At 35.1% G+C, this 21813-nt stretch overlaps 1 protein-coding gene across 1 annotated transcript; it reads right to left on the bottom strand.

Moving 5' to 3' along the window:
- Positions 1–3341: 3341 nt before the first annotated feature.
- On the bottom strand, positions 3342–21730 carry LOC142351488 (uncharacterized). The gene is made up of 6 exons (XM_075403531.1): positions 21479–21730; positions 15979–16220; positions 13301–13834; positions 12659–12846; positions 10217–10541; positions 3342–3567 (listed from the first exon to the last, which is right to left on the bottom strand). The coding sequence occupies exons 2-6, from the start codon at positions 16189–16191 to the stop codon at positions 3436–3438; spliced, it is 1392 nt and encodes a 463-aa protein (XP_075259646.1). The 5' UTR covers positions 16192–16220; positions 21479–21730; the 3' UTR covers positions 3342–3435.
- Positions 21731–21813: the final 83 nt, after the last annotated feature.

The following is a 21813-nucleotide window of genomic DNA, read 5'->3' as shown; positions in this document are numbered from 1 at the left end:
AGGTTGCCTTAAGGAGTTAGAAGGCAAACTTTTTAGCTAAATCGTCAATTAAAACGGACATTTTCAATGGCAAAATTTGAAAAAATGAAAATAATTGAGCCGTTCAGGAAATTAAGCGCTCGTTCGGACAAATTTTGGAGCACTTCAGCTGGGAAAAAAAAACAAAACACTTCAGCTGGGAAAAAACAAAAACATACAGCTGGGAAAAAACAAACAGCTGGGAAAAAAACAAAAAACAGAAAAGGGTGGAAGATTTTGCTTATATGAAGTTAGCAACTCTGAAAAACTCTGCTTTAAATCTTTTCAACGACCAATGATGGCATCTTATCCAAGTCTGGTTTCGTTGTAACTTGTTTCGTTGTCAAAATAAAACAGTAAACCCTGTACCATAGAGACTGACACTGAAATTGACATTGTTGCTCAGAACTACCGACAGACAGACGCTGAAATTAGACTTGAGACCTAACGCATTAGCAGCCGCATTTAGCCCAAAAATGTGATGGTTCAGTATGCTCTTCAATGTATCAACTTATAGAGTACTTCTTTTTCAAACTTTTACGGATTATGTGGCTCAATTTTTCAACGATCTTTCAATTTCAAACTGTCATTATATAAGAACCTGTCATAAGTACGATTTTAGTATTTAATATTTTGCATCATTTCGCCAAAAGTAGAACCGAACACGCAAATTTAAAAAAAAATAGCAGCGAATGTAGAAGTAAATGCAGACAAAGAAAAGAAGAGTATACAGTTAGGTTAAGCTGATTAAAATATTTTTAAATGAAAATATTGTTGAAGGACCGAGGACCGTTCATATCAAAATTCATGACAAAGAATCAAAAAGTACGACGCGGCAAGCGAGAAAAAATTATAATAGTAATTCTAACTGTAATCAGTTATTATGAGGGCATGAACCATAAAACAATTTTACGAATTGTTAATTGAAGTTGAACTGACCATGTTTCTTAAATTTAATCAATGACTGATTCTTGAAAGTCAAAACGAAAAAACCTAATTTACAATGCTGATTCACGGAATTGAACAAACTGAATTAGGCTAGAGCATTAGTCTCTCTAATTAAGCAAATAATGCAAAATTTTATGTTCCGCTTTTGTGGACGTAACTTGACGTTTTATTTTAGCTCAGATTTTCTATGAAAAACGATTTGTTTTAAAGGACTTTTTTTTGTATCTGAAAGTTTCTTGAGCGCTTAGGGCTTATACAGTAAAATATATGTTTTAACACAGATGAAGTGTCATTTTCCACAACCCCGATCATAAACTAAATTTTGAACGACTTCATTATTTTATCATTTTTCTGCAAAAAACTGGCAATAAGTTCAAGTTTATTTATTGTTTTCTTCAATTTAAAGTGTTTTTGAAAGACAACTTAAATTACACTGCCAACTTACAAAACACAAAAGATATTCAATTCGATTGCGAATTTAGTGTTGGCTCGCTTTTTTCTGCTTTGTACTGCTATAATACATTCGGTAATAGCAGACTGCTCCTTAATGAGATTCTTGGCAAAATTTACAAAAATACCCTTTTTAGGGCTTTTAGTGATCTAGTAAAATATTGAAAATTTAGCTTTCGACTCTTAAGAGACTCTCTCAAAAAATCTAAATGAGCATAATTCAGCGTATTGCAGCCATCGTACCCATGCCAAGAAAAACAGAAAGCGTAAAAATATGTATAGCCAACAAGTATTATTAGACTTTAGAAGCAATTTCATAAATTTTCATTCAAAGTTTTGCGAAAATGAATTATGGTACTCTCGTTTTATAACAATTTAATGAATTTGACATAAATTGAGGTTTTGGTTTTATTACAACTCAAAGAAGAGTATTGGAGAAGTGTCTTTTTTCAATCGAAATTTTTGAGTGAAATTGAGGCAAGAATTAGAAATGCGTGAAAAACTTAGAGAGGTTTGATTGTTGAACAAAATCGGAGAGTGGAGAGAAAAGATAGTGACTTTTGTTCAAACCGCTCTTTTTGATTGAGTGAGAAGTTGATTTGCGAAAATTTTCGCTGTAGGCTAGCAAACTTTTTGGGTTCGAGTGAAGCTTTTTTACGCCCTTTCATTAGTTTTGACCGTTTCTTTATTTAAGGAGTTTGAATGGGCCATATTTAAGCGTTTTGATTGTTTTTGTGTTGTTTGAAGATCTTTGCTTCTTACTTTCAACTCTAATCCATTTGTAGGTTTAGCAGCATTTTTGTGGTTTTCAAACTGTTTAAGCAATTTTTTGCCCGTTTCTTCTTTTACTGGAGATTGAATAGACGCATATTGCTCAATGAAAATTAAAGATGTCTTTTTTTGCAATTTTGATGAGATAAAACAGTTTTTTTGAGAAAATTGACAGATAATGAGAAATTTGAACCTTTTTACTTCAATTTCTTGCATTTTTTATTTTGTTTCAACATTTGTGACCTATTACAGCTTTGATTTAGTGTTGTTCCGCAAACATTTTTTATGATACCAAATGGACCAATGAAAAGTTTTGGTTTTATCTGCGCTTCTAAAATATATAAGAAAATATGATTTATTAAAATTCAAAGAATTTGACTTGTAATGGGGCGTTGTCTTTTTTAAAGATCTGATCACACATTTTCATGATTTTTGCAGTCAAATTGAAGAGATGAATTTGGTCAAGCCGAAACAGGAAGTGGAGCAAAAAAGCGAGTGATTTGCGACGTGAATTTTATTCATTCTAAGTTTAAAGTGCAGTAACAAAATGGTGTATGAACAAAACTTTGCTTTCTCGCTAGTCTTTTTTTGTTCACATACAGAAGTTTCGGTTTGATTTTTACTGTTTTTTTAATTTTTTTGTAGGATAATTTTCTAAATGGTTTTCCCAATGAAGTCATAGTCCATTTGTGGCCTAGTTTTGTGTTTAGTCAATGAAAACTCTCTGAAATGTATGTCAGGACTTGTCCTGCTGTTTTTGGGTTCACATGCGGCTCTATTGTTTTGTTCACAAGCGGAATTTTTTTAAATTGGTTTTCCCTTTCATCGTCATTTCCATGTCTATTTTTTTGTTCAGTCAATTATGATTCTGCGAAATGCAGGTCGGGAATTTTCAGCGTTTATTATGTTAACTTGCCGCACAAATTAATTTTTAGAGCCTAAATTAGGTCAAGAAACAAGGCGGGTTGGGGTTTTGTGTTTCTGTTATTCAAACTGTGCCCTCCCCAACACTACCCCAGAGTTTTTTATTTTAGAAATATATTTTATGCTGGAACTCTTCCTATTATACCGTCCAGTTGTTCTACTGCTCTTAGTTGCGGTCAGAACTTTCCAAAATGTTTTTTTAAATTAATAGTTAAAAACTTTATGAGTGACTTTCAAGAAATAATTTACAACATTTTGACAAAAGTTCAGTTTGGAAAATGTTACTGATAGAATAAACGCTTTGGCATTGTGTCAACCACCCGCTCATAATTTGACTTTCTCAAGCATTCTGTTGAGATAACTTGAGATGTCTTCACACATCAGCTCCCATAATTTTCCATCTTTTGATTGTTGTTTGTCAGGATGGTACCAGGTCAGCGCTTTGAGAACCATCTTCTAAAAACAATCATATTTTTGTCCGCCAATGTTCGGCCTAAAGCCACGTCAATACTGAGTAATTTTAATTGCCCAGTCTGTAATATCAGTACCCTAGTGACCGATGAATTAAAGAACTAGCGATCATCTTGGCAAGAATCTTTATCAATGACCAACTAGCAAACATCATGATGCTTGCTCACGATTTCAGTTCTGTAATCTTTTTAGTGCAACAAAAATATCAACGATTGATTTTTGACGTTTTCTCAGTTTTTTCTAAACTAAATTTCTGTGAAATTGATAAATATTAGTGCAGCCTGTCTGAAAAAATGTGGACATTTTTAACAAAAACGACAAACACGGAGGCTCGGTATGGTGTGTTTGCACCTAATGTTCCAACATCGCTCATCCACGTTCTTGACTTAATTATATACCAAATGAGGAGAAGATAAAAAAAACTTTCAAAAATTCATATACTGTTGGAAAATAATTGGTGTATTCATTTTGCACATTTCTTTCAGCTCAAACCACTAGACAAAATCAATAACAAATCCGTCGAGGTCCGATGAAGCTTGCCATTAAAGAGGGCAAAAGACAAGATAAACAACAGAACTGAACCGAAAACAACGAGCATTACGTAAGACCAAAACTCAATGTCTATCTATTTTATTAAAAAACCAACGAATAAGTCAAAAAAGCACCAGACAAAAAGCAAAATAAACCAATTGACTTACATTTCACCAGAAAAGAAATGAGACTTGAAGGAGCAATCATAAACTAGCGATCAGTAATTTGGCGAATAATTGACAAACAGACCGAAAAACAAAAAAGGGGCAAAGTTAAAAATTATGTTTTACAATTTGTAAACAATTGTTCAAAGTCATAAAACCATTTGCTCTCAACCAACACCTTTAAATGGTTCCTTTTATAGCTCCATACGAAGCTATTCAGATTTTTCATTATCCGGAATGTCATACAACAACGAAAAGAACAAATACAGTCAAAAGTCAAAAAGATATTTCAATTTTGCGAGGAAACGGCGTCGAGCCTATAGGATCATGAAGTAATCAATAAAAAAAGCCAAGCGGAACAAAAAAACAACTTCTTATATTTCAAGTATGGTGATTGCTGGTTTTTTATTAATTTTGTAATCGGACAAGACAGCAAAAAGAACCTCAGAATTTCGGGAAAAGAACAAAAATGAAAAAAAAAGTTATGAAAACTCTCATTATGAAAGCCAAAAAAAAATTAAACTAAAATAAATTTAGACTATTTTTCTCATTTGAAACAGAAAGTGGCTTTTCTCCCTGCTGAGATGACGCTGAAAATAGCGTATATAAGATTCAAAGTTGCTAATCCGAAAAAAAACTTTAATTCATTTTGAAAACAAACTAACCATTGAATTTCAAATAACAATCATTAAATAGACTAACATTTTACTAACGAGGAAGCCAATCAGAAATAGCATTAGTCAAACTAAGTCAAAATACTACAAAACAAAACCGAGTACAGACAGAGCTCGAATTTTAGGAAACAATTTTACCCGAAATATTTTAAAGCGGAAAAAAATGATCTTTTCATTGAATATATCATTTAATATCATTTAAGTTTTTTTTCCATTTGCATTTAAGTTTACTTTTTAGAAGCTAAATTTGAGTTGAATTCATTCCGGTCTATAGCTAACATGGAAAAAAAAACAAAAAAAAAACAAAACATATTTTGTTAAAAAGCACAGCTTTCCTCTATAATCTGATAATGTATTGAAATGTGAAAATCAACAACAAGGCAAAAAGTGGAATTATTTTTGCTGGTTTTCCATTGAAACAAAAAATCTAATGGTTACCGAAAGAGCACATATAACCAAAAAGACAAATTATCAAAAATAAAGGTTGTTTCTTGGATAATTATTCAGATCTAATATCCATAAACGGTTATGTTTCAATTGAAAGCATTAGATAGTTTTGTTCTAGCTCCTTCGAGCTCCTTTGAATTTTACATTTGGTAAATTAGACTCAATTAAAAGATTACAAAACGAACAACAGAACTTGGAAAAACTCAAGAGTTCATCTAAAAAAAAACAAAAAACAATTTGTCCGAGCAATAAACACCATACGCTTTAACCAGAAATAATTGGACCTCAATTGAACATAAAATTAACTTCTTTTCAGCTAAAGTTTGATTTGAAAACACACTTGCCTTCAAATAGTATGAATAAATTGAAAAAGTAGTTCAAAAGGACAGATCCAATGGACAGTAGGAACCCTTTTTGACAATGCAAAAACAAACAAAAGAACTGAAGTTGACCTTGGCATCCAGCTGATAAAAAACCCAATTTTAAGACAAAAAATTCGTGATAGATTTTTTGGCTAACAAAAACTTGATAAATTAAACATAAGTGTTTCAATTCTTTAAAACATATCGATTTAAATTAGCGAAATATCGCTAAAACGTTAGTTTCAGAAAACTTTTAGGAACCGAAGGTACAGATTGCCTTTATCTGAATTAATGAAAGTTATTTCAGCTGTTTTGAAATCTCAATTGTGACAAAGTGCGCCATAAAAGCGTTTTGATGCCAATTCCATGAAGGAAATATCAATAATGCAAAATTTTCAAAAATTTTTTTAGCGAATACAGTGGTTCAGACTTTTAGTCAGCTCCACTTTATCTTCAAATTTTAAACTATTGAGACCACCTTTAGCTTTTTTTTTAATGTTTTTAGCATAAACCAATCAAAGTTGAGGCATATTTTACGACAAAAATTAAAATGTGATTAAAACAACAGAAGTTACGCTATAATTCGCAAAACATTAAACCTCCTCGCACTCGCAGAAAACGAAATTCAAGAAAAATATATTTTTTGAAAGTCTACATTTGTCAAGCTTTCTTATGATACCGCTCTCAACTCTGTACGATGGATATACCAATAGGCGACAATTGACTGAACAAAAATTACTCAGTGGAGTGTATAGTTCATCCCCCAATGGAGTGGGTCGGAACAATTATATCAGTAACCCAATTGTTTTACACTGAAATTGTTTTTGTTGATATTTTGCAGCGTCACAAAAAGCTGAGTGCATTCTCATTAGTATTTCCTGTACGATAAATCTTGAGATTTCTCTGTTTTCAGTAAAAAATTGCACTATGAAATATATATTGACATAGTTCGACAAGCGTGGTATGTGGAAATTTGAAGTTTTTTTATTCCCTTCCATTTATGCTCCCCAACTTAGTGGGCATTCATAATTTGCACCCCCAACAGCACGTGCAGTGTTTTGACATAATGATTTAATATGTAAGGGCACGTGCTCTGTAACTGGCGGGGGCACAAACATTAATATTATCATAGGTCGCCATTTTATTCTGAAAAGCAAAAATTATAAATGGGATGGGATCCATTCTGTTTCGCCGCCTTCAAGCTTAGTGAGCATAAATCTTTTATGACCCCCAGTCGCACGTGCTGCTTTCTTACATAGTAACGTTCTATATAGCAATATATAATTTGTAACGGGGGGTCATAAAAAACACTGGGGGCCGAAACAGAATAGATCCAAAGGATATTTTACGTTTGTGCCCCCAACCCCCAGTACGTTATGCACCTCAATTAAAAAGCACCTTCCATTACATGGTAAATCATTATGTAAGTTGTTGCAAGTGTCACTGGGAGGTACAAATAATATGCATCCACTTATCTGGGGCACAAACGGAAGATATCCTTGAAATTTATACCCAACCACGCGCATGTTTTCTCTCAAACAATCACAACTGTTCAAAAAGATTGGATTGGAATCGGGAGGAGCTATAAAATTTACTTAGGGGGAATAAAATAGGAGTGTTGCTCTCCTATCTGTTTGAAAGGTTTTCTTAGAATCTGCCCCCCCCCCACATTTTGGAATTCCATGCCCCTATGCCTCTCTAAAACATATTTTAGAGTAACCCCTCAGTAACAGAGCACGTGCCATTAAATGGTGTTTTGGGGGTGCAAATAATATGCACTAATTAGGCTGGGGGCAAACTGCAAAAAATCCAAACTTTCTTTTTGGATAATTCCATCCCAAACCCACAATAGTTTGTTCAATCATAACAATGAAAGCAAAGTCAAAACCATAATAAGATGTTAATACACGCATTTGCAAGCTTTAGAATGCCAGATTTCAAAAGCGCCAGACTTGAGAATGTCAGATCTTCCATTTTACAGTGCCAGATCTTAAAGTAGTCAAACAAAAAAACGTGCTCTTCCTTTGACATTGAATGTACCGTTGTTACATAGAGCCCCACTAAATGAGCACGTGTCAATCGTGATTTTTTCCGTTTGTACCAACCCCTCCTCCCCCTCTCCAGCTTAGTGAACGCATATTATCTGCATTCCAGCTAATGAAGTTTTTTACAGTTAGTTTTTGCCAGTGTTGTATCCCCGTCTGTCATCTTTTAATTAGGAAAACTAACACTTTTCTTTTATTCTAAAAAATGAAAACAATTGGATAAAATGTAATAAAAACATATAGCAGAAATGGGATCTCTTCCGTTTGTGCACCACCCACCAGTACGTTATGATCCCCCAGTTACAGAGCTTTTGCTATTATATGCTTTATCACTATACACGGAAAAGCGTCTTGGGGTTGCAAATAATATGCACACACTATGGCAGAAATGAGAAAGATCCCAAATTGATTCAAAAGTCAAAAAATGTTCATCAAAATAGTTTCATCAGGAAAACAAAAAGGCTAATAGTCTGCAAAGTGATTTTCATGTTTTTATCATCTATTGGTTTCCCCAAAAACTACATCCTACCCTCCAATATGGTGTTTAGCTTGCTGGCATAAAAGTGGAATTATAGTATGTGGGTGTAACTATAAACACTAATTGGATAGGGGATGTATATCCCCAAAAATTTATTCGTTCGCAAAGACAAATTTTAATCTTTTCTACAAGTAAGGTGTTTTTAAGCTAATTTACCCAACGCATGTTTCAAAAAAGCCACTCTGCTAAAGCCACTTCGGAACTCTGGCATAAAATCTCGAACCGCTTTGTGGTTCTCGATTAAAGCCAGACAATCTCAGTGATTTCATCAGACTCACATAACCTATACTTGAAACACTCACGTGCAAGGTTTAGAATGCCAGACCTTGACAGTACCATATTTTAGAATGCCAGATCTTTCTTCATGCAGTGCCAGATCTGAAACTACTCAAACATGCAAAAACGTTCTTTTCACTTAAGACAAATGTACAGCTTTTACGAAACTTTTCTGTTTGTGTCCCCAGTACGTAAGTCGCCCCTCAGCTACAGAGCACGTGTTATTACATATTGAATAATTTTGCAAATTTTATGCTGGCAATAAGATGGGGACGCAAGCGGAACATATCCGTTGGTATTTAGAGCCCCAAAAAAGAACATGTGAATCACAGTTCCGTAGAAGACAGTATCCGGTTCTTTTCTCACTTCAAACACACACTTCAATCAATCTTCCCCAAAGGTTTTTCAACCATTGAAGGTTTTCGCAGTTCGTTTTTGCTAGTGTTGTAAACTTGTCTGCCATCTTTTATGGAGGAAAAATAACCTTTTTCATTTATTTTTTTTTAAAAAAAAACAAGAACATTGTATAAAATGCAATTTATACTTATAGCAGAAAAAAATCTTCGTTTGTGGCCCCAAGTAGGTTATTCTCCCCAGTTACAAAGCATTGCTATTATATTGTAAATCATTTTTAAAAAATATGGCAAATTCGTCTGGGGGTTGCATTCAATATGCAGCCACTATGCTGGGGACATAAACTACAAACGGAAAAGACCAAAAATTGATTCAAAAGTCAAAATATCAAAAATGGTTCATTAGGAAAGAAAAGGGCTGATTGTCTGCAAAAGTGATATTTCTGTCTTTTATGCAGTAATAGTATAATTTCTGTTCCCAAAAATCATTTAAGACCTAACCTCCAAAATGGTGATCGGCGTGCTGCTACGAGCGTGCAATTGCAGTATGTGGGTGTAACTATAAGCACTAATTGGATGGGGGCATATAACCCGAAAGCTATATTCTCTTCGCAATCAAAAATCGTAATCACTTTTGCAAGTAAAACGTTATTGACTGAACTTGCACAACGCGTGTTTCAAAATGATTACGTGGCTCTGTTAAAGTTATTTCGAAACTCTGGCAAACATCTCGGTCCGCTTCGCGTTTCTAGACTAATGCCAGTCTTCTCCAGTGGCTTCATCAGAGTCATTTAACCAATACAAGAAATTCTATAATGCCAAATGTTTTGGATCTTCCGTTTGTAAACCCCCCAAACGCTATATTTTATACTCAATGATTAACTATGTAATGGCACCTGTTCTGCAACTGGGGATTCAAAACGTACTGGGGGGACACAAATGGAAAATATTGAAAATATCCGCCTTTTCGTATATACAAAGCCAGATGTCGACATCGGAGAACTTCTGGCGCTTTTAAACTTACATTTTACGTTTTTTTTACCTGTGTTACGTGACTCTGCAGAAGTCACTTCAAAATTCTGGCACAATATCTGCTTTGCGATCCTCGATAAACGCCAGAGGGTCTCAGTGACGTAATCAGAGACATGTAACCCACTAATATTGCTCAGGGGAGAAAAGTTAGCAAAACCCAAGAAAAACTTTTCTCGAAAACCCTAAAAATAACAATAAGAACGTACACTAACCTTGTCAGAAGATATTTCATTAAAACTTTCTCTGTCAAATTTGCACTTGGGTTCGTATTGATTAAACAAATTGTTCAGCTCTGTTTTCAAGTTGTGATCAAATTCGACGTTTTTCTCCAAGAACGTTTTCAGGGTTTGCAATTCTTCACTGAATTTTTCACGCTCTGTCAAGTTCTCCACATGTTCGGCTTTCTGCTGCTGTTTCTGTAATTCCCTGGCATGGTTTTCGGCTGTTTTATACCAATCTTCTTTTGTGACGTTTTTCGGACTCAAGCTGAGTGCCAATTGAATTGATCTCTGGAACAGTTTCCGCGCCTTTTCTTTGCTGGTAAAAGTGAATATTTCAACTTCATTGTGCTTTACAATATTGTGTCTTAAAGTCCTAATTGAAATGCCAAAATGGATCTCCTATTTTACCCAAAAAATGATTCCAAAAGAGAAGTTTCGAGAGTTGGTCATTCTTTTAATTTTTGCAAGTCATAGCTAACTTATATCGATCTTTGAACAAATTTTTTTCTCTGAAAACATACTTTAGGTTTAGGTTATGTAAATATTTTTATCAATAATTTGTATGTCACCAAACTAGCCCCATGATTTCAGCTGTTTTTTGTACCTTCGTATTAAAAAAAGACTGAAAATTTGAGTTCTCAAAATAATTATTATCTTTCGTATCATATTTGAGAACAAATACATTTTTGCTGATAAATATGTTTGTTACCCCAGGCGAGACCGGATGGTCTATCTTGCAAGATCTTGTAAGAATCTTGCGAAAAAGGGTTATCTTGCAAGATCTTGCAAGATGTATGGTTATCTTGCAAGATCTTGCAAGATGAACGGTTATCTTGCAAGATTCTTGCAAAAAGACAAAGACCTCAAATAATGAGTAAATAAATTATTGAGATCAGCCATATATGTCTAAAACGTCGCTGAATTGAATTTTTGTCGAAATTGAGGTGCATTTGAAAACCAATAACTACATACTAAAAAAAGTTAAGGAAAACTACTTGATAACGTAATTGAATTAGCGTTTTCACAAAATAGTTCAATGGTCATTTCAAGAGTTCATTCTGTTAAAACCAAGTGTGAATGAAATGTTAAGCTCTGAAAAAAGGTCACAAAAGGGCACTGAAAAAGGTCGCATCCAGTGACCTCCAGCTAATGATGTAAAATGTTTTATTAGACTTTTGTTCTCTAAATAATAATTTTCTGTGAGTCCATTCTTTTTAAATGATAATTAGGTAGCAAGTACCACACAAACTGAATGTCAGTAGTCAGGTGATAGTGACAAAACACATAGTTTCTGCATAAAGGTCAACCATACGTTTCGTGTTGCGATAACATAACCTTTTTCACTGATAATAATAGGTACATGCCTATAGACAATTGTTGGTTTGACTATCAAATTGAGAGTATTTTGTGCAATTTATAATTTTACCGAAGTTAATTTTTTTATGTTCTCTAAAACTAGTCAATCTGCTATATAATTTGTTTTCCTGTTTCTGTTTTTTATTTGTGTTTTTATCCAAGCTGACAATAAGTAGTAGATTAGGAGACTAACTACAATTTATCTAACATTTCATTGCCCTATAAACAACATCTACGCTACGGTTATACACTATTCTTTTTTCCTAAATTAACATTTTTGCTCGGTATATTTTTGGAAGAAATGATTTTCGTTTTTCTCAAAGCAAAATTTGAAAGAAAAAGACTCAGAAGTGGTACATATTTGTAGATACAAATTTTGCTATTGATGTAAGCGTCTTAACTACAAAAGATCTATAGTTCAAGGAACAGACTGTCTATTGAAAATACTTGTTGGTTATGAAACACTCGGTTAATGTTGATAACTGAATCATGATTACATATAGCAAAATTAATCAGTAATTGATATAACAACATAGCTGCATTTGAACCCGCACAATCAGGTTTTCACTTTAGCGCAACAAACCTGCACAACCGGGTTTTCGCCCTTTTCATTGAACTTTTTTTATCTGACAGCCAACGATTCTGTCTGGTTTTCAGTGGTTGTTTTTAAGGTGCTCGCACAAGCACCATTGTAACTGAGCAACGATTGGTGACTACAGACTTTGACTGAGCTAGACTAAAAGCAAAACTGTTGAAAAGCTATATTTCTTTTTGTTGAGACCAGACTTGATACGATGTCATTACAAAATGTACCAATAGCTCCTCCCAAAAGGCAGCCTATGTAATCGGCAATTCTCGTTATTTTCTGAAACACCCACACAGTCGGGTCTTCAGTTTAGAATAAAACTGCAATATAGATCAGTTTGCTCTAACTTTTAATTGTTTTACAACTTTTAATTGTCACGACTCATTTGTATATTTCAGATCAATCATTTTTATAGTAATTTTTCTATTCCAAGAAATTCTTGTACAAAAATTAGTAGAAATAGAAGTAATGGAAATTCGGGAAATACATACCTGTCCGGGAAATGTAGAATCTTGTAATGATAAACTCCCATTTTGCAGCAGACATGGGCTTCAATTTCAATATCGAAATCCCTCGCGATTGTGAGTACCTGATGGTACAAGTCATAAATGTCTATTGCATCCTCAAGACCAAATACCTCTTTATTTGTAATCGCGTCCAAATGTTGTTTCTCAGCTTCCTAAGTTGAAAGGATTTTTCTGATTCAAACAATTTGTGTATAGTGTTATTATTCAGCAGCATATTTTCTTAACATACCAGAACAGAAAAGTTTTGTTTGGTACTAAAGGGTCGCAGTCAATTTTGTAACCGCAGTATACTTTTTATTCAAAAAAGTACGCCCCCTCCCCCCCTAATTCCAGTGCGTAATGGATGCCCAGTTACAAAGCACGTGCCTTTATATTATTATTATTATTATTAAAAATATTTATATTATTATTATTATTATTATTATTACGAAAAATTCTACAAAGGTGAAGGCGCTCGGGATTGCAACTCATATGACCATATCAACCGACAAAGCTGGGGGGGGTTTGCACTCGTCAAAAAGTTCGGTTTTCCATTTGTTTCAGGAATTCCTGATTTAGTTAGCTTAAAGAGTCATTCATAAATTTTCGCATCAGAAAAATCCTTTCTTGAAGCAAAATTTTTGCATCCGTTCTTTTAGACTCCATAAGAACCTCATTCCTTTTAATCTCGAACTCTTTCTCCCATTTTCCCAGCCATTTCTTCTCGTTCTCAAATATCCCTTCGACTCTTTTACTCCTGTCGATTATATACTGACCAGCTTCTAGAGGCGTGTACGCCTCTTTGAACACCTTCCTAGCGTTTAATAACATTTCATCATTTTCCAAACTTTTCACACCCTCTTTGAAAAGATAGTCCGCATATTTGTAATTGGCGAATAGTTTGAAACCCATGGCGTTTTTGTCGGCTCCTTGGGCAAATGAGCCAAACATTAAACATGAAGCTTCGTACGGGTCTATGTTACTCCACATATGCTTTTCGACGTCGTCCAGAATCCGGTCAATTTCTTCTGGAATTTTTCCAAAATCGGCTTTTTGATTGCTGCCAGTTTTGAAACGTAATCGACTGTGAAGATACGATATATCTTCAATTAGTTTACTAACGGCTTGCCAGTAGTTGGTACAGTATTGGGGATTTTTTCTATTAAGAGGAACTGTTTTTTTGAAATTTTTAATCAATTTTTCTTTGGTGGCACTATTGGCCGACGTGGGTTTCAGCCGACATGAAGAAATGAGAAATTTACCCGCAAGGTTAACTCTGATTAGTCGAAAAATCAGACCGGTCGAAACGGTGGTGGTCAAGTAAGCTGATAGGCAAGCAAGCCTATTTTGAAAATGAGGTCAAGTAATCCGTATTTTGGGATACCCGTATTTTAAGTTGCTCCTGGCGGGCGGGTGAGCGCGCTTTGCGCGCGTCGCGGCTTTGCCGCGGCCCGTGGTTTCGGGATTACATCCAACAGCGGATGAGAGGCATGGCCATGGACAGCGGTCTGCCGAGGCCCTTACCCACTAGGGTGACCGGACAATAGATGGAAAGGACAACCGATCGAAAACAAAAACTTGGGACAATAGATCGAAAATCAATCTCTATTCTTATTGGTTGAAACTGAGCATTATCTGCCAGCTGCAATAATTACCACATTCTGACCATGCCTCGCGAGCCATAGCCATGCCTTAGCGGACCATGGGACTTGATATTAATCCATCACAACCGAACAAAATATCGCAACAGAACTTGTTATATGCTGTATAATAAATGAGCACTCAAATATGATTGGCCAAAACGCATCTTAAACAATTTAATTTTCGATCTACTATTGTCCCAGTTTTTGATTTCGATCTGTTGTTTTTCGATCTATTGTCCTAACACCACCCACTAGATGTCTAAAAATTGACGTATTTTTGTTTCTTTGGTGCATTGGAATACATTATGCACTGTAATACTACGCGCAGTTTTAATTTCAACGGCTAACAATGTATTATTTCTGATAGATTACGTAACTATTGCATAACTTTCAGCTTGCTTTTCTGTCGGCTTACTTTTACTTCGGCTTCCTTTGCGTGTACCGCTCGAAACATCCCTATTTCGTCCGAGCATTAAAAATGGTGTGCCGGTGGGTTGTCGGCTCGGATACCATTTTTTAAGTTTTCGGCTAAAACACTGCCGGCCAATTTGGCGATTATCCCTTTTTCAGTGTGCATATTTATAAAATATCAACTTCAACCGAACAAAATTATTTAATCGAATGAATCTTTATAATCAGCTATCGCCTTGATGATAATGCGAGTACAGGTTTATTCTCAGCGCTGAGTTAAAAATAAATATGAGCTAAAGAAATAATATTTAATTTTCTATAATAATCGCTGAATGAGATACATTGTGAAAATTCAGCGACTTCAGGCATTTTCGTGCAAATATGTGCAATAATTTGTTGACCCGAGAAGTCATTTTACTTTGGTTTTCAGGTTATAACCAACCCGGGTCGAGGTTTGGTCAAAAAATAATGTAAGATTAGCGGTGAATAGCGGTGAAAAAAAACTTTTTTCACCGCAAAGTGCCCGCATATTTTAGCGTTGAATGCGGTGAATTTTTGTAAGATTTGCGGTGAAATAATTTTTTCACCGCATTCCTTACAAAAAAAACTACCGTACACGGTTTCGAACCTCGCACCTCCTGCATGTCTACAACTTTTTATTCCACTACGCAATCTCTCACATACATTAATGATATTTCCTGTGAATTTAAGACAAGCGTTGAAAATAGCGGCAAATATTAAAAAGATTTGCAATTTTTTTTCAGCGCATTCTGCTGGTAGCGATGAAAATATTTTTTTCACTGCATTCTGCTGGTAACGGTGAAATTTTTTTTCACCGCATTCTGCTGGTAGCGGTGAATTTTTTTTCACCGCTTAAGCGTTGAAAAAATTTATTCACCAATTAAAAGTTTTTTCACCGAATTCAACGCATTGAGCGCAAAGCTTACACTGTTTCCTCAAATTCACTGCAAATCTTACATCTTTTAGCGATTTTTAGCGGTGACACCTCGACCGGGAACTTATATGACTTAAAAACTAGCAAATATTAATTTTTAGCGCTATTCAAAAAAAATCAAAGTATTTAACAGTTTTAACACAAGCAGCAACGACATTTTGTTAAACTTTTCTAGACAAAACTTAATAAAAACCTAATAAAAAGACCTAATAAATATTGAGCAATTTTGCCGCTGTTTGATTCAAGAAATGAAAAAATGTTAAGCGAAAACTTAAAGAAAATCTTAAGCAATTCCTGTAGAATTTCATCTTCTCTATTAGTACTCTCTGAACATCTTTCAGCGTACTTTGAAGGTCATCGCCATTTCTGGCACTTTCTGCTGCTTTGCGGTAGAATCCATACGCATCGTCCAATTGCTGCTCCTGGATGGCTGGAGCCATTTTACTGTTCAGCTTCGATTCTAGATTACTCGCTTTGGTGCGATACGTCGTAAAGTTATCCGAAGACATCTTTCTTCGGAAGTGAAGGTGGTGAAGTACTGCACAGAAAAAAATCGGTTATGAATATAATGGAAGCAGAGAAAAACGCCGTGTATTGTTGTTCAGTTGTTTTCATTCTGCAAAACTATATAATAAAAAAACAGAAAATCCCATCTTTCATGAGCATTTTTAATACCGACACAATTATTTAATTTCATGTCTACGTACTCGCCTATGTAGAAAATGGAGTCCTGTTTTTTCACCCCGAATTTTAAACCCCTATATCATATAACCCCTCAATTTCTTAATCCCTCTATTGTTTCACCCCCATTTTAAGCTTCCTATAATTGAGGAAACTTAGGCCTCAATCAATTCTATTCAGTCTAATTAACAGAGGTTAAAATAGGGGTGAAATGATTGAGGTGTTAATATGCTTTTCACACCTCAATCATTTCACCCCAATTTTAATCCGCAAAATCGAGGATCATTATTGTCAGGGATGTAGAGCTAACGACTCAATAGTTTAAAGCAAAGCTATAATTAAAAACAATTGAAAAAAGAGTGGAGCTCAACATTTCTTGTTTCATTGCATTTTGAAATCAGCATGATAACTGCCGACTTTGAATTTACCATTTCTTCCAAATCCAAAAAAATAGGTTGTAGAGGGCCAGGAGTTTTATCCTAAAAGAACAAATCAGTTCACCACTGCCTGGAATTGCTCAAAATATCAAAATTACAATGCCGCGTTTCCGCCTTTACGCAAGATGGCCAACTTATTCGCGTACACGGTGAGCACAATCATAATGCTTCTATTGGTAAGCCGGCCACACAAAAATGTATAAAAAAGATCAAAGTCCTGAGTGAAGATCTAGTGCCCGCAGCAGCCGTATATTCCGCAATTTTACCAGTAACTGATGTCCTCTCGACCCAGTATATGTTGCCGTCGAGACCAAATTTAATACAAACAATGCAGCGTTTGATAAAGAAAATGCAAACATTGTATGCAAACGTTTCCACATTTACGCAAGATGGCCAACTTTTTCGCGTACACGGTGAGCACAATCATAATGCTTCCATTGGTAAGCCAGCCATACGAAAAGTTAGAAGAGAAGTCAAATTCCTGAGTGAAAACAAAACGCCCGCAGGAGCCGAAGCTTCCACAATTTTACCAGCAAGTGACGTTCTCTCAACGCAGTATGCGTTGCCGTTAAAACCAGTTTTAATACAAACATCGCAGCGTTTAAGAAAGAACATGCAAACAGTGTCAATTCTTGAACCGTCGGAACAGTATTTTGATATACCCGACACGTATCAAGAGATTTCTGGTTTGACGATGGAAAATATGAGCGTATTTTAAACTTGGTGATCCGTATATGACATCGGTTCTCGGAGATTCGCGGTTTTGGCTTGCGGATGAACACTTAATTTATCACTCAAGATTTCTAACAAATTTCTACCCTTCATGTATATATTCTCGTTTTTTAATGCTCCTGCCTGTTTGTATGCCCTCCTTCCAAACCAAATGGAGCAAACATAGAGCCGATTACTTGATGCCTAAGAAAACTTTGCGTCCGACTGTAAGCAAGCGCGATAAGATTTCTGTTAGATTTTGAAACTGCCCTAATTAATGCGTTTCAATAACACCATCCAGCTTCAATAATATCGGGATGCTATTTCCATTAGAACCAAAAGATTTTTAGGAAATTTGGAGATTTTGAACTTTTAAAACTGTTGTCAAGAAGTCATGAAGTGGCACCGCTACTTAATATAATCCGCGCTCTAGCTTTCAAAAAAATGAGGAAATATTAAAAAAATCTTTTGAATTGATTGTAGTTGAAATAACTAATGTGACGGATCAAGAGCATATAGATAGCTTAGTGATTGAGAAAAAAGACGAGCTTTGTTTACATATCCAATCAAGTTCTATCAAGTTTCCACTATTGTATCGTCCTCCTATATCCTCCACAAAAGTGGAATCAAAGAGACGCCGCCGTTAAAAGAATTGCCAGAAAAACTAATGCTGTTGAGGGCTGGCATTATAGGATACAAGGCTTACTCAGCGATGAAACCGATGTTCATTTTTTCCGGGCTAATACCAGTTTCACTTAGTTGTGCAATTAAAATGTTTTTTTTATGTGTGTGTGTTTTTGTATGTGTGTTTGTATGTGTTTTTGAGTAGGCGCCCTTCTTGCGCTTTCGCAGAGTTACGCCAAACCCTTGTATTGTGACTCATTAGGGATTTTGATCCCAGTTGTTAACCCTATGATGGGACCCCTAATTGGGATTACAGTTTTGCAACATTTAGATATAAAACTTGCACAGCAAAGCTGCAAGCAAAAACATTGATTTGTCTATGAGAATTCTATTAAAAACACGGTTAAATTTACTTTTGTATTTCTATTTTATGCCTTCTCAGTAAGTAGGTTTTAATATTTAGGTTACATCCTTTCATTTGAAAAGTACCAGTTTTCCGTCTTCAATACTAGGACATTTTTTGATTTTTTTCTGACTCATATCAAAGTGCAACATAAATGAGATCAGACTTGTCAATTTGTCAAGTGTTCTTCTTTGATCAATAGCATTGCTTTAAAAACCAGTCTCGTCATTATTCTGCGATTTCAAACAAACTCAAGCTGATCAATGCCGCGCTCCTGAAGGTCGGCAGTTCTTCGCTATTAACGTCCTTTGAACTTTAGCTTTGCTAGTCGTTCTTTAGGTTGCAGAAACAGATAAATAAAGATTTCTGTGTTATACTGATTTCGGGTTCAATAAATTGCGGGGTTAAATTACTGAGAGGTGAATATATACGGCGTTAAATTATGTGGGTGAAGAGAAGTAGAACCGTAGAAATTAGAGCACTTTTTAAACAAGAATACAGGACAAATTAAAGAGAGACAAAAAAAATGAAAATTAATTTAAACCAGAAGTAAAATAGAGGACGCAAAGAACTGCGCGCTTAAGGCTGATCAAAGTTAAATTCTAACACCGGTAATTTGGATCTTGAAACGCGATTGGACCCAATTATTGGAGGTTCATTGAAAAGCAAATGAAGTAGTCGCCGTAGGAACAATAAACTGTTTTGAACTTGCTTCATAGTCTGATAGGAGGTAGATTTTAAAAATCCACCAGCCTCAGAATAATATCAAAGCGCACTATAGTCTGATCAGAATCTGAATAGAGTAGTCTGATACGAGTTTGAAGAGAGAATTTTTTTTTAGTCAGACCGGAGGTCATCAGCATAAGCGATAGAAAAGCATCAAAAAACGTTTCCGTCTAAAGCGTTGCTTGTACTTTTCAATTCTAGAGTATAAATATGTAATCACAAACATTGATTTTCATTTGTCAGTAGAAATTGGTATCGACAAACAAACAGAACTATTTCATTATATAGAACACATACTAACCGAAATACAATTGTTTTTTTGAGCTCATGACGTCAAACTAATAAAAAGAACAAAAGACAAAAAACCAAAAAAAAAACCGCTTTCAAGACTATTTTTTATTACCAAAAAATCTATCCTAATCTGTGAGAAATAATTGGATTTTGTAGAAACATGAGGAAATTTTAGGCTACATTACAGTACACATTATATGCAGGCTATAAAAAACAGAACTGAAACTGGAAACACTATAGAGTGCGTAAAAATTGAGCGTATAATTTTGATCAGACCTTACTGTCTGAGCAATAAATTCTGATCGTGAAGCGAGATTTGGTCCAATTAGAGGCGACATATTGAAGGAAAATGAATTAGACGCCATAGGAAAAATGAATTGATTCCAGCCCTCTTTACTTTGGTACGAGGTAAACTTGAAAAAACTACGCGCTGCAGAAAAAGTTTTAGCTCACTTTAGTCTGATCATAGGCCCTCTGATCAGACTATAACGTTTAATTTTAAAACACGGGGGGAGCGAACACGTTTGACATTAGCAAGTAAATTTGCTTGCTCAAAATGTGGGATTGGCGACGTAATGTGTTATTTCAGTTTTCAGACTAGGAGACGTCAGTTTAAGTGATAATAAAGCTTCGAAAAAGTTTCCTCAAAGGTTGCTTGTACGTTTTGAAACTCCTTTGGTAGGAGAACGAAAGTCAACGTCAGAATTGAGAACTTAGATATATTCACGCGAATATTGAACGCTATCCATCTTTGAAAAAATATCGACAAAAATAGACGGTTTTCAATATCTGGAACATGTTTCTATACAATACAATTTATTTCTCTAATGAAAATGATGTTTTTCACATACTTTGCGTTTTTCGAGAAAGCACAATCGTCGAACAACGTTACTATCTATTCCATGCTAAGATTAAATGAAAAGATGAAAGCATGGAATCGACTGTTAGGTGAATCGCATGGTGGCGGTCAAGCAAACTGATAGGCAAGCAAGCCGAATTTTGAAAATGAGGTCAAGTAAGCCAAAAAATTTTGGGATACCCGTATTTCAAGTTGCCCCTAGCGAGCCGGTGGGCGCCTTTGCCGCGATAACCGGCCCGCGACTTCCGGATTACATCCCACAGCGGATGGGTGGCATGGCCATGGACAGTGGTCCGCTGAGGCCTGTACCCACTAGTTGTCTAAAAATTGACGTATTTTTGTTTCTTTGGTGCATTGGAATACATTATGCACTGTAATACTACGCGCAGTTTTAATTTCAACGGCTAACAATGTATTATTTCTGATAGATTACGTAACTATTACATAACTTTCGGCTCGCTTTTCTGTCGGCCTACGTTTACTTCGGCTTCCTTTGCGTTCGCCGAAGCGCATCGCTCCATTGCAATAAAAAGATCAACAGCAGAAGTTTAAGTTTTCTGACATTATTAAAGTACTTGTTTGACTTGAGCTTTCAAAGTTTTCGCCCTATATCATTTAAGTTACAGGGCCGTCCAATATTTGATAAATAGAAAAGTTACAGTTGAAATACGAAAAAGCGATTGATGATGTACGCTTTTTGTGCAAACGTGTAGGCACAAAAAAAGCTGGTTTTGAAATTGTTTTGGTGGAAAATTTTCGTATCTTGACCCAAAAAAAAATTGATCCACAAAACTTGAACATTAGAAAGCTCTTGCAAGACTCTTGCATGAAGACTGGAAATTTGACCATCATTTATTTTAAACAAATTAACTGCTTGTCTGGCTGTTGAGCAAGTACTGCTTTCATAGACAAAAAATTGTTGAGATTAAATTATGGCTACTAAATTTTGGAAAAAAAATTTTTTTTATTGTGTTTAGATCATCGTATTTCTTCAGGGTCATTGAACCAAATGACGGCTATTCGCCAAAACTAATGCAGGAAAAACAAATTAGTTGATAACTAACCTCACTATAGTTTGAGCGTCGATCAGTCCCTCAAAGAAAACTTTTTTGCAACCGAATTTTGTAATCGAAAGGGAAAAAATTAACTGTAAAAAATACTGGAAGTCAGTTATTGCCACTTTTATTAATTGGTCTTCTAACTGCAATTGTTTAACTTGCGTTAATGTTTACACTCAACTGAAGGTATTGTATAACTATATTTTGAGGCTTCAAATGTTTTATAATACGGCTTAGTTTTTCTGGCTAAATCATTATTGTAATCATTCAATCGTATAGAGCTCAAAAAATATTGATGATTTTCTAATAGAAATGTTCACATAGTTGGTTACTGAAAACGT

The sequence above is a fragment of the Convolutriloba macropyga genome, chromosome 13, assembly GCF_964194025.1.
Source record: "Convolutriloba macropyga chromosome 13, txConMacr16.3, whole genome shotgun sequence".
In the NCBI taxonomy this organism is placed as follows: domain Eukaryota; kingdom Metazoa; phylum Xenacoelomorpha; order Acoela; family Convolutidae; genus Convolutriloba; species Convolutriloba macropyga.
Note: the sequence above shows the minus strand (reverse complement) of the source record. Positions and strands in the feature narration are given on the sequence as shown.